This window comes from Echinops telfairi, unplaced genomic scaffold (genome assembly GCF_000313985.2).
Source record: "Echinops telfairi isolate 266 unplaced genomic scaffold, ASM31398v2 ScPeMD7_7424;HRSCAF=8462, whole genome shotgun sequence".
NCBI classification, from domain to species: domain Eukaryota; kingdom Metazoa; phylum Chordata; class Mammalia; order Afrosoricida; family Tenrecidae; genus Echinops; species Echinops telfairi.
The window spans coordinates 48,718,242-48,730,683 of record NW_022111324.1 but is presented as its reverse complement, the minus strand read 5'-3'; the positions used below and the strand labels follow the sequence as shown (position 1 = coordinate 48,730,683).

At 52.0% G+C, this 12,442-nt stretch overlaps 1 protein-coding gene across 1 annotated transcript in view; it reads right to left on the bottom strand.

Moving 5' to 3' along the window:
- ATP2B4 (ATPase plasma membrane Ca2+ transporting 4) overlaps positions 1-12,442 on the bottom strand; it is a 115,333-nt gene that overhangs the window by 44,366 nt on the left and 58,525 nt on the right. Inside the window, exon 2 of the mRNA XM_030887808.2 lies at positions 8,460-9,099. Coding sequence (XP_030743668.1) covers positions 8,460-8,652 — 193 coding nt within the window. The 5' untranslated portion in view covers positions 8,653-9,099. The remainder of the gene's footprint in view (positions 1-8,459; positions 9,100-12,442) is intronic.

Genomic DNA, 12,442 nt, shown 5'->3' with positions numbered 1-12,442 from the left:
CAAAAGAAAGGCCCATGGCTGGAACCCGTCGGCAGCTTGGAGGGAGAAAGGTGGCCATCTGCTTCCACACACACCAAGCCGGGGACACCTCCCCCGCCCCCAACCAGGGCAGTTCTACGCTGGCCTGGAGGGCGACTGAGTCGGAATCCACCTGAAAGCCCACACCATGGCCACCACCACTACCTCTGGGGACGAGCAAAGACTGGCAGAGAGAGAATGCTGACAAAGAGGAAAAGGGTTTGCCCAGAAACTCAGGACCACGAGGGGAAACTCTGACTCCGTGAACCTGGCCCTGAGCTCTCCATCGCACTTGGCAGTGCTGCTGGGCCTAAGAACCTGACTGAACACCTGAGCTGGGCAGTCGGTGCCATCTGGGCTTGAAGTCATCGCCCCCCACCCCACCCCCAGCTGGGGAGTAAGCAGGGCTCCTGCCCAGTCTGGGTGGGAGGACGGAACAGGCAGGGTGGAAAATCTGCGTCTGCTGTGTGGGGACCCAGGGGCTGGGCGGAGCACCAGGGCCAAGGGCAGCCTGCAGAGGCACCCTGATCGGCATCACCACCCCGCCCTCATCTCCAGAAAGGGCAGGGCTAGGTCGGACTTCACAGGGACTTCCCACCAGTCTGGATTTTAATACCAAAGAGGCAGCAGATCACCTCCCAACCCACAGACAGAGTGCAGTTGAGAACTTTCTCACGGTGGGTCTGAAGATAGTCCTGCGGGGTCCATGAGAAGACCTGACACCAAAATACTGTTCAAGTCCTGCCTTAAGAACCCCAGCTTATGCGGTCTAGGGGAAGGAGCAGTTAAATCAATACTGAAGCTGACAGGCTTCAGCTAGTTCCCAAGGACGTCAGCCGCCGCCCAAGGCGGCTCCACCCAGGAGTGGAGGGCAGCTCCCCTACTTCAGCATCTCCCACAGCTTGAGGGGGATCTGCTGGCTCTATGGCCCCCCCTGCAGTGAGCCATGTAGCCAAGGTGACAGACAGCACGTTCCTTTCACAAAGCCCCTGCCCAACTCAGGCAGCTCCCTCCGTCACAGCTCCCTTTGTCAGGCTCCTGGATCGGTGTCTTTTTTGGGAAAACTCTCTGGGGAGTGGGGTGGGGGGCAGGGGGAGAAGGGGGACCGAGCTCTGCCGAGTGCCCTCCCTAGCCCTCTGCTCTCGGCCCTGCCTGCATTTGCTTCTATCCAGTGTCACCCTCCCCAGTGCTCACACCTTGGATCTAAATAAAGAGTGAGAGCCCAGCTTGCTTCCCAGGGTAGAAGTAATTCCTGCTTCGGCCAAGGGGGAAATGACATCGTTCTTCCCAGGACCGCCTGATGGGGACAGGCAGGGCAATCACAACAAGGTTTAAAACAAAGCCAATGACCAAAAAAAAAAAAAGCCCCACACTTGTAAAGTTTTCTGCTGAGCCGCCCAAGGACCGCAGCCCCAGGGGCCTGGCAGGATAGCTCACAGGCTCAGGACACTTCACTAGCTCTTCTTGATCACAGCTGTCTCTGCCCACTGCCTGGCAGCAGCTGAAGCGGGGCTTGGGGGAAGGAGGGGCTGGAGAGAGCAGAAGTCTCTGGGCTTGGGGCTGGGACAAGAGGGCTCACAGCTGTCAGGCACGGTTGGCCTAACTCAGCCCTAGACAGTAACTCAAACCAGACAGGGAACTCCCAGGATGCACTGTGGAATTCCCTCCTGAGGGAGGAGGGGCAGAGGGAGGGCATTTTCACCCCCTAGTCCTTCCCCATCATTTGCCATTCTGGCCCCAGGGCTGCCCCTCTCCCAGTTTTAGGAAAACCTCTCCTACTCCGGAGCATCCCTTGGCTGCAGGTCTGCTGGGCTTGCCTCGACTACGCCTTCCTAGCTGGGTTTCGGCTCTCGACTACTCCTTCCTAGCTGGGCTTGCCTCGACTACGCCTTCCTAGCTGGGTTTCGGCTGATCTGTGTCTGTCCAGCTCCACCCTGTTCCTCTCTCCACGGGGCTTATCAGTTGGACTCTCCCTCCCATCTTAAGCTGGTGCTGATCCATCTGTCCACTGTGTGGTGGGCACAGCTGACCACCAACTGCTGATTGCTGCTGGTGCCCACACCTGCCTGTTCCTTGCTGTTCTTTGCCCAGTGCGGGCTGTGGGAGGTAAGGGGATGGTATGTGGGATCGCTTGGCGGAACTGGGGTGAGTGGTCAAGGTGGTGGTTGTGGGGAAGACGTCATTAGGAGACAGCTAGCTGGGCTAGGCTTCCCATCCATAAATGGATGAGCTCTTAAAAGTGGACATTCCAAAGCAGGCTAGAAGCCTGGAAACCAGAGAACAGTCTGCGTGGTTTTTCCTTCTGCGTCCTCTCTCACACGTCTCTTCTACGCAATAGTCTCTCACCCAGTGGTGGCACCATGGTCGTGTCCTGCTGCTAACCAAAGGTTTGGCAGTTCTAGCCCCCTCCCGGGGCTCCACAGGAGGAAAGAGGTGGCCATCTGTTCCAGTAACAGTTACAGTCTAGGAAATCCCTTGAGGCAGTTTTACTCGGCAATGATGACCAGTAGGAGCTGGAATCCACTAACAACAATTCCCATATCCACCACCCCCCCCCCAATAAGGCTCTCTGGAGCAGCGACTCTAGTCACCAAGGCTACGATGACTAACGTTCAGTGGCTGAACCACTGGCCTCGTGGTTAGCATGCCAATGCCTGCACGACAGCACCGTCAGGATGTGCAAGGGGACGTTTACTGGGGACACAGGTAATGGTGCTTGAGATTTCTATCCACCACACCAAGGAGGAGTCCAGTCCTGGTAGGGGCCAGCCTGTGCCCAAGTGGCCAATGACAGAACCTGCCCGTTCACCTCAGAAGGCATAGTAACAGGCTAATGAACCAAGACTGTAATTTGGGTGGATGGTCTTAAGAGAATCTTTGCCAATCGACATTTACTCCCCAAAGAACCTCAGCTCCCCAGGCCCAAGTAGCTATTCAGTCATTCGGGAAGGCAGCGAAGCTTTGATCCTACACCGGGAACATTCAGTCAATGGTAACAACCACACGGAGGATGGCTAGGCCAGAGCTTCCTAGCTAATCAGATGAGCCAGAAGTCCTTCTCTGGCGCAGAAGAACACATACAACCTAGAGGAGGGAATCCTTCCCTGGGATCACTCCTGATTCCCACACAGAAAGGGACAGCAGGACCTCTTCTCTTATTTCCCTCTTAGCCACACGGCGTTCTCATTCTAGAGCCACCACCACATCCTCCAGCTCACTGGGCCAGGCTCCAGAGCTGAACACCTGAGAAGATAAGAGGCCTCTGAGCCCCCGTCACCTCTGACGTGGGGGGAACAGGAGGCTGAGTGAGGGGAGAAGAAGAGAGGACACAAGGAAGGGGGTGAAGAAGGCGGGAAGGGGGAGGGAGCAAGCCAATGCGAAGGGCTCTATGGTGGGAAACACTCATTTCCCACAGCAACAGCTTGTTCAGAAGTTGGTGCTCCACCCTCGTCTCTCTGCTTTGGTTTATATTCAGACACAAAAACCAAAAAGAGAAAAACAAAACACTGTCATTCACAACGATGTAAACGTGTGTCCTCTGTCAAGTGTCCATCTCCCCACGCCCTCCCCCCCCAACTCCAGCAACCCCCCAACTTCCTATTTCGCTACCTGTCCTTGGACTTTCGGCTCACACCTGCAGCCTCGTTTCCGGGTGTTGATGAGTGCCGAGGTAAGAAGATCTCCGGTCTTCTTGCATTTAAACAGCTCACAGCCGCTGGGCAGCGCCTTTTATTACAAGTAACCAATGCGCATTCACGGAACGCAGGCCCATATTGACATTATCAGGCTTGAGACAAAATTAGACATGTTGTCAGGTGCTCCGAATGGAAATGTCAGATGCGACCTTTTAAACGACTCTATGCCACTCAGCTTCTCTGTGTTTCTGCTCTCACAGAAGAGGTGGTGGGGCATTAATGGACCGTGAGTCAGAAAACCCGAAATATCTCACCACACGCTTCCTGGTGGTAAGACCATAGGCAACTTACTTAGTCTCTTTCAGAGAGACAGAAACAGAGAATGAGGGGCAGGGAGAGAAAAACACTACATTACAGTTAAGTTCTGCTTGCTTTTGGAATGGCAGAAATGTAGAACACAGAAACCACGTTACGGTTAGACCTCACCAACCTCATGCTCCCACAAGCCCCTTGGAGCGGTCATGGCACAAATGAATAAATAAATAAATAAATAGAAGAGGAAAAGCAAATCCGACAATCTATATGAAAGATGCTTATTAAGCAACAAGAAACAGAAGGGGAGGTTCTACTTTGGGACTTCAAACTGAAAGGGGAAGAAACACATTTGTACGTAGGAGTCAATCTCGCTAGTCTCCTCAAAATCAGTTCACCTTGGTCTCCAACCAGCAGAATTCAACAGCAGGTTCCTTTCTTTATTTTTTTCCCCTTCCCTTTATCTTATTATCGGTCGGCAGGGGCCTCTCTCGGGTGACAAGACCACGCTAGGTTGTCAGGCCCCACAGTGTGGCTTCTGTGAGCAGATTGGCTTTTCATAGCATCGGCTCATTGGGACCTGGAGATGGATGCTATTTTCCCCCTGCCCAGGTAAACGGCTCGGCATTGCCCTTGTCTGGAGAGAGATGCCTGTGTCCCCTTCCCCCACAGGGGGTCATTGTTGCTAAAGAAAACAAGTCCCCTGCCATAGCATCGATTCCAATTCATGGGGACTCTATGGGGCAGAGCAGAACTGCTCCTCGGGGTTTCTGAGACTGCAGTTCTTTCTGGGAGCAGCCAGCCTCATCTTTCTCCCTCAGAGTGGTGGGTGGTTTGAACCACGGGCCTTGTGGTTAGTAGTCCCATGCTTAGCCCGTTGTGCCACCGACTCCTTCTTCTCCATGGGGGTCTAAGAATGACTACTGGAAATTTGCTTCCTGACACCCAGTCTCCCCAGCTCCACGGTCAACCCTGTGGCAAGTCTTTCATGACAAACAACCATGGTACACATTTCTCATCGAGGGAAGCAGAATTGTAGTGGACAGTTAAGCCAGTGGTAAGGGGACGGGGTCTAGCCATGGCCACAGTCCATAGCAACAGAAACACCTGCCATAGGAAGGAGTGGCTTCTAGTTACAGGTGTGAAAGTGGTCTGGGAAAGAATCTTAAGGGCGTGGACTCGGTCTATAACAGTTGATATCCAAAGGAACTTAGTTGCATTGATGCTGCTCGCTGCATGGCCAGCAGTTTGGCTCCATCAGTCCATCTGAAGGAGAAAGATGAGGCTGTCTGCTCACGGAAGGATTTACAGCCTTGGAAACCCAAAGGGGCAGTTCAGCCATGTCCTACTCCTATAGGGTTACTATCAGTCGGAATTGATAGCAATGGATTGGAGGTGGGCTGAAAAGTAGAAAGCATATTAGCCTTTGAGAATGTAAGCTCCCTGGGGGTCAGAAAGTAAACAGTAGCAACTAATGGAAAACATTTGGGAGAATATTATGAAGGGTTCCCTAGGCTCCAGCTTATTTGGATGAGAGAGAGAGAGAGATACCCTTGAACAAAAGACCAAGAAGGAAGGTGAAATGCAAGGGCTAGCTTAAATCCTGAGCGGTGCTTCCAACGCACTGCATTATCTCTGTAAACACACAACAAGAATCCAGTAAAACCAGCTGTGGTTGAATCGATCCCAGCTGATGGAGCTCTCCTGGGTTTCAGTCACAGTTAGCTCCATAGGGCTTTCAGTGGCTGTAGTCTTTCAAAAGGAGATTGTCAGGATTGCCTGCAGGGCTTCCGACCACCAACCTTTTGGATATGAGCCAAGTCCTTCACCCAGGAACTCCATAACAGGCATAGACCCTCTGCCACCGAGTTAATTTCGAGTCAGAGACACCTCCCAGGAGGGTTTCCAAGTCTGTAAATCTGTAAAGGATCAGATAGCCTCATCCTTCTCCTGCAAAGCGGCTAGTGGATTTGAACCGCAGACCTTGTAGTAGCAGTCCAACGCTCACTTACCAGCACTACCAGGGCCTTTCTTTAGCGCACTATTGCTATGGAAATGGCAGGAGAAAGAAATCTAGGTGGTGAGAAGTAGGCAGTACTCAAAGGGTCGTCATTAAACCAGAAGGCAAAGACTGGGTCCCTTGTAAGTGACACGGAAGCAACATAGATCTCTTTTTGCGATCGAGAGTTGAGCCTGGGAATAGACAGTGGCTGCAGTCACACATGGGAGAGCCTCACCAGACATGACAATACACTGCACCATGGGCACTCAGACATGACAATACACTGCACCATGGGCACTCAGATTCCGGCCAAGGTCCGCAGACACATGGGTGCTATTTTAATCTACAAAAACCAATTTACCGCACACCTATTATGTGCTTGGGTACTGTGCACACATTGTGTTATTTAATCCTGGTAATGCCATGGGCTTCCGTACTCGTTACTAACTGCGAGGTGAGCAGTTGAAGCCGACTAGCTGCTGGGGGGAGAAGAAGCGACCCCTGCTCCTACATGAGTCAGAATAAACTCTGTGGCACAGGGTTGATCCCTTCAAAGATTACACACGTGGACACTCTGTGGGGGCAGCTGTAGACTGTCCTACAGGGTCTCTGCGAGTTGGAATTGGCTCCATGGCAGTGGGTTGGGTTGGGGTAACTCCATGGGCTAAAAAGGAGCCCTGATGGCATAGTGGGTCAAGTTTGGCTGTTCAAATCCACCAGTCACTTTTTGAGAGGAAGACAAGGTAGTCGTTTCCATAAAGAGTGACAGCATTACAAACCCACAGAGCAGTTCTACTCCGTCCTACAGGTTACTACGGGTAAAAATAGGTTCAACAACCATGGATATGAGAAACAGAGACTCAGAGAGGTTGAGTAAACGGTTCAATCTTTTCCAGAGACTAAATGGCAGTGCCAGTATTTGAAGTCGAAACCTAATAGATAGGAATCTGAATTCTAGAGCTCAAAAGGACACGCAGAGCTGGCTTCCGTAACTTGCGAATTAAAAGACACATTAGCTATGTACAGTTCTATATATGCAAATCTCTCTCTGTTTTTAAGCTCTCTCTGTTTCTAGAGTCGGGATTCAAATTCACCAACACCTACAGCAAGCATCGACGAGTGGGTTAGCCTTGGGCTGCGAACCCAAAGGAGCTGACGGAGGAAGAGGAGGCTGTCTGCTCCTGCCAAGATTTACAATCTCAGACATCTTAGGGGCAGTTGTACTCTGTCCTACCGCGTGGCTAGGTGTTGGAGTTTACCATAACAGTGGTCTGGATATTCTTTGTTTGGGTTTTGTTTTTAGGGGTCAACATCCCTTCTTGGAATTGGGAAGAAATACGATGTGGCTCCTATGGAAGGCTCAGAAACAGAATAACCCAAGAGGCTGAGTGTGTCAAAGGGGCAGGAGCTTTGCTCCCGCTCATACAATTACTTGACCGATAAGAGTCCAGCAAGAACCTGAAACAGATGCGGGAAAGGTAGGAAGCAGGGTCTCATGCCCACAAAGCACAATTCCTTATTACCATGGCTCATCGGGCACCTGGGCTGAACCAGGTAAGCATGACGTTGGCGTTTTCATTTTCTTTTAAGAATCATTTCAGAAGAACTCTAGTAAAACTGGACCAAGCAGGGTTGAAAAAGACAGCAAGCGTTTTCTGACAGAAAATGGAGGGAATGACCCAAAGATAAGACAATTATATACCTATGGATTTACTGTCCTACTTTTAACTAGATACAATGGTGAACATTAAAAACACAACAAAACAACCAAAAACCACCCTCAAGCTCTCTGCCATCGGATTGACTCTGACTCATCGTGACCCTGGAGGGCAGAGACGAACTGCCCTGTGGGTTTCCGTAGCTGGAAATCTTGGCAGGAGTAGAAGCCTCGTCTTTTTCTAGAAGAGTGGCTTGTAACCCACTATGGTGCCAGGGCTCTACACTGGGTGGGTAGGCTTATATATTTCTGTGCTGACCCTTGCCCTCATTACACTGTAAAGCCAGAGAATTACACTGTGAAACCCGCTAAAGCTGGAACCTGTGGAAAGTGGAAACCTGTCGCAGACGGAAACCGTCAGTACAGGTGTCCCCTAGGAAAACAAGCCAGAGCAAAGTGATCCAGCCTGCGTCTGCTCAAAGGCAGGGAGCAAGCTTTGAGACCCAGAAAAGTGAGGCTCCCTCGAGTCTCACCGTGTCTACCACACTCGTCAAAGACTGGAGCCGAACAGAGGGTTTGAAGATTAAGTTAGGGCGACAAGCGTCTTTGCCATCCACGCCTGTGAACGAGAGAGGCGCACCCTGCTTCGGTACAGCAGTACGGAGAAGGGAGCAAAGGGTGCTATTCAGAGCACACCACGGACTACACACTTCCCATCCGACACAGCTGCTGTGGTGGGGGTGGGGGTGGGGGTCTAGAATCTGGAAAAACAACAGTTGGGAGCACTACCTACCCTCCCCTAGGCCCCCCTCCCTCCCCAAGTTCCGGCCTTTACCTTCCACGGGGGAGGTTTTCAGTCTACTGCAGAAATTCTGCACGTCCCCATAGCGGTTTCGGATCTGGGTGATTGCATCCGTGGAACGCAGCTCCATGAGCTTCCTCAGCTCCATGAGCGTGACGCCAAACCCCCCTTCCTGGCTGCCGGCCATGGAGTTGGCCACCAAGGCATGTTCTGCCCGGGTCGTCATTCTGTCTGCGGTTACCGGGCCCCTCACCCAGGGAGGGAGGGCAGTTGCCCTTCAACGGATGGGGCTCTCTGGCCTGCCCGCTCCCACTTCTCTCTCTCGCCTCTCCGGGGACGCGGTTAGGGGTCCGACTGGCTCTGTTTTGTGCTGTCCGCTTCTGGGCAGCAGCCCCAGGCCCAGCTCCTGTCGAGGAGGAAGAGAATGGGGGAAGGGAATGGAAGGCGGGCGTGTGTCACGACGATTGGCCTCCCCGGGGGGTTGTGGGCGTGCTGTCCAGGGCAGGTGGGTTCCTAGTTCAGATGGCCTGGGTCATTTGGAGGCGTCAACAGGATGTCCATGTTACTATGCAGTCAATCTTGGCAATCACCAGCGACGGCAGTGGCAGCCAGGCGACAGGACATGGGGGGGCGGTAGAGGAGGGCTCCCTGGATACCGATGACAACTGGATCTCTGGAGGAAAAAAAAGAAACAAAGATTCAAATATAGACAAAAACAAACAACTAGAACAGCCACGGGGACCCAGCGTCTGTGAGGACAAGAGGTACCCTGCGTGACCACAAGGGCTTAAATGACAGTTGATGCCTGTCCTGAACTGGTTACTGAGGCCTGCGCCATGAGAAGTGGTTCAGGACAGGCCTTTCCTTCGCTGGGGGTGGGGGGAGCTCCCGCCCTCAGCCTGTGAGCCCCAGTGTCAGGATGGGGTGTGATTCTAGATACAGCCCAGGTCTTCTTGTCTTACCTCTCCCAAACTGAGGAAGGCCATGCCCAGTTAGGACACTTGGCATGCAAAGTTCTGCTTCCTCATGCACTCTCTCGCTCTCCTTTTAAAATCATTTCATCGGGGGCTCGTCCAACTCTTATCACAACCCATCCATCCATTGTGTCAAGCACATTTGTTGCCATCATCATTCGCAAAACATTTGCTTTCTACTTGAGCCCTTGGTATCACTCCTCATTTTTACCCCTCCCTCCCTAACCCTCCCTCAGGAACTCTTGATGATTTATTATTATTTTGTCATGTCTTACGCTGGCCGACGTCTCCCTTCACCCACTTTTCTGTTGTCCATCCCCCAAGGAGTGGGTTATATGTAGATCCTTGTAATCAGTTCCCACTTTCTACTCCACCCTCCGGTATTGCCACTCTCACCATTGGTCCTGAGGGGATCATCTGTCCTGGACTCCCTGTGTTTCCAATTCCTACCTATACCAGTGTACATCCTCTGGTCTAGCCAGATTTATAAGGTAGAATTGGGATCAAGATAGTGGGGGGGGGGGCATTTAAGAACTAGAGGAAAGTTGTATGTTTCATCATTGCTATACTGATCCCTACGGTTAGTCTCCTCCCCACGACCCTTCTGTAAGGGGATGTCCAGTTGTCTGCAGATGGGCTTTGAGTCTCCACTCTGCACTCCCCCTCATTCACAATGATATAATTTTTTGTTCTTTGATGCCTGACACCTCATGATCACACAGGCTGGTGTGCTTCTTCCATGTGGGCTTTGTTGCTTCTGAGCTAGATGTCCACTTGTTTACCTTCAAGCTTTTAAGACCCCAGACACTATATCTTTTGATAGCTGGGCACCATCAGCTTTCTTCACCACATTTGCTTATGCACCCACTTTGTCTTCAGCGATCGGGTCGGGGAGGTGAGCATCATGGAATGCTAGTTTAATAGAACAAAGTGTTCTTGCATCGAGGGAGTACTTGAGTGGAGCCTCAGTGTCCATCTGCTACCTTAATACTAAACCTATAAATATACGTACATAGATCTATTTCCCTATCATTAAATATAAAAATATTTACATATGTACATGCCTGTATTTAGACCTCTATAAATGCCCTTTGACTCCTAGTTCTTTCCTCTATTTCCTTTTGAGAAGCCCATCTGTTGGCAGGCGATGCAGGGCCCTCTCATCTGGCTTCTAGGAGGAGAGGAGAGATCAGAAAAGAATCGAGACCCTGAGAAAGAAGGAGGGTGGCTGTGTATCTGCCAGCCCCCCAGCTTCCCTCCCTCCAACATCCTCTCTTCTTCCCAACACTCACAAGCCATGAGGACAACTTGACAAAACGTGTGGAATTCTTCCGAGATCACAGCAGACTCAGCCCCTAGCAGAAGAGTACTTCTGCTGCTGCAGCTGTTTCAAGCAGGTCAAGGCCAAAGTCCAGGCCTTGGCGCTAAGCCCTGCCCCACCCCTCCAAAAGACTTTTGGAGGCAGAAAGGGAATAGAAAATTCTCTGGCAACTGGAGATACAGGGTGGAACCTTTTATTTTATTTTTTAAAATATATATAAAGGAGACAGAGAGCCCTCTGAGGAGGAAAGATAGTGAGTCTGAAACCTATGAGCATTCAAGTTTCTCTGGGGAGGCAAGGATAAGGCAGCCATCCATTCAGAGACAGCCGAGGGCCACCCCGCCCCGATCCCCACAAGGTAAGTGGCAGGACAGTCAGCATCTGAAATGACCAGAGGGTCTTAGAGCCGCTCCACAAATGCATCCGAGAGGCCAACATTTCTTCCCTCAGCGGGGCAGGTGTCCTCCCAGCTCACACAGGCTGACTTAGGGAGGGCAGGGGTGTGTGTAGGGAAGGGGGTGGGAGGATTCCAGTGGGAGAAAGACTTAGCCCAAACCCCGCTCCCAGCTTCAGAGTGGAGCGGCTGGGGGTGAGGCAGGCGCCACTGCCAGGCAGCAGCCATTTAAATACACGAAGCGGGGCTCTTCCAAAGCCTCCCCACGGACCAGAGTTCAGGCACCAGAGGGTGGGGTGGTTGGGAAGCAAACTGTGGTCAGCTTCTCTCTAACACAGAGGTGGCATCCGCCCCCACTTCTAGGAGCTGAGCCACAGGCTAAAGGCTCGACTCTTTTGTCCATTCCTTTCCCCAAATCCGATGTGGCCGTGTGGGTTAGGAATGCCCCGGAGCTAACACAGTGACCAAAGCCCCTGCTGGTTCCAATCAGTCCTGTGCACTGGGACAGAGGTGACATCCCTGCTCCCTTTCCCAGTAAGGCAGCTCTCTCTCCTACCAGAGATCTGTACAAAGGATTACCCAAGCAGGGATTTTCTTTCTCTTCCTCTCCCTCCCTCCATCACTACCCCCACCCCCTCTCGGCTCCCCCTCACCCCTCCTCCTCTTGTAACATCGCACTCCCTCTCTTTCAGACAACTCCCAGGAATCCAGGGACGGAGGCGTGAAAAGAGCCATTTCCTCAGAGAAACCACAGACTGCTCCCCGTCTGCTTCCCTTCAAAGCTTGGAAGGGACGGGAGAGGCTAAAGCAACAGAAGCCCACAATTGACCCTCAAGTGGAACTCTTTAACCTTTCAAGAGGATGTTGGGACCAGTGCTGACAGCAGGGATCAGAGCTGGCTTTTCCCTGTCCACACAGGAGAAGCTCGGCTCCAGGGTTTTAATCTGTTTCGTTCACTGCATGACCCCGTGTGAGGGTTCAGGTTGTTCATGTGTCCACTTGGCTGGGCCATGCTTCTCAGTGGTTTGGCAGTTATGCTATGATGTGATTATCTTGCATGGTGAGATCTTATGCAGTCAGCCAACCAGTAGTAAGGGGTGTTTCCTCAGGGGCGTGGCCTGCCACATACCAAGGGGTGCCCCCCAAAACATAATGAACTCTGCCAGGTGAAGCTTTCAGAGTACATTTTTTCCCCGCAAGGCCAGCATCGAGCACCTCAGAGTTAGTGCACCCAGTGGTGTCACCTGGGAAGGTTCTCTCTCGTCCCAGTGAATTTTTTTGTACAAGCATTTTTGCTCGAACCTCGCTTTTTGTGGTGACTGATTTC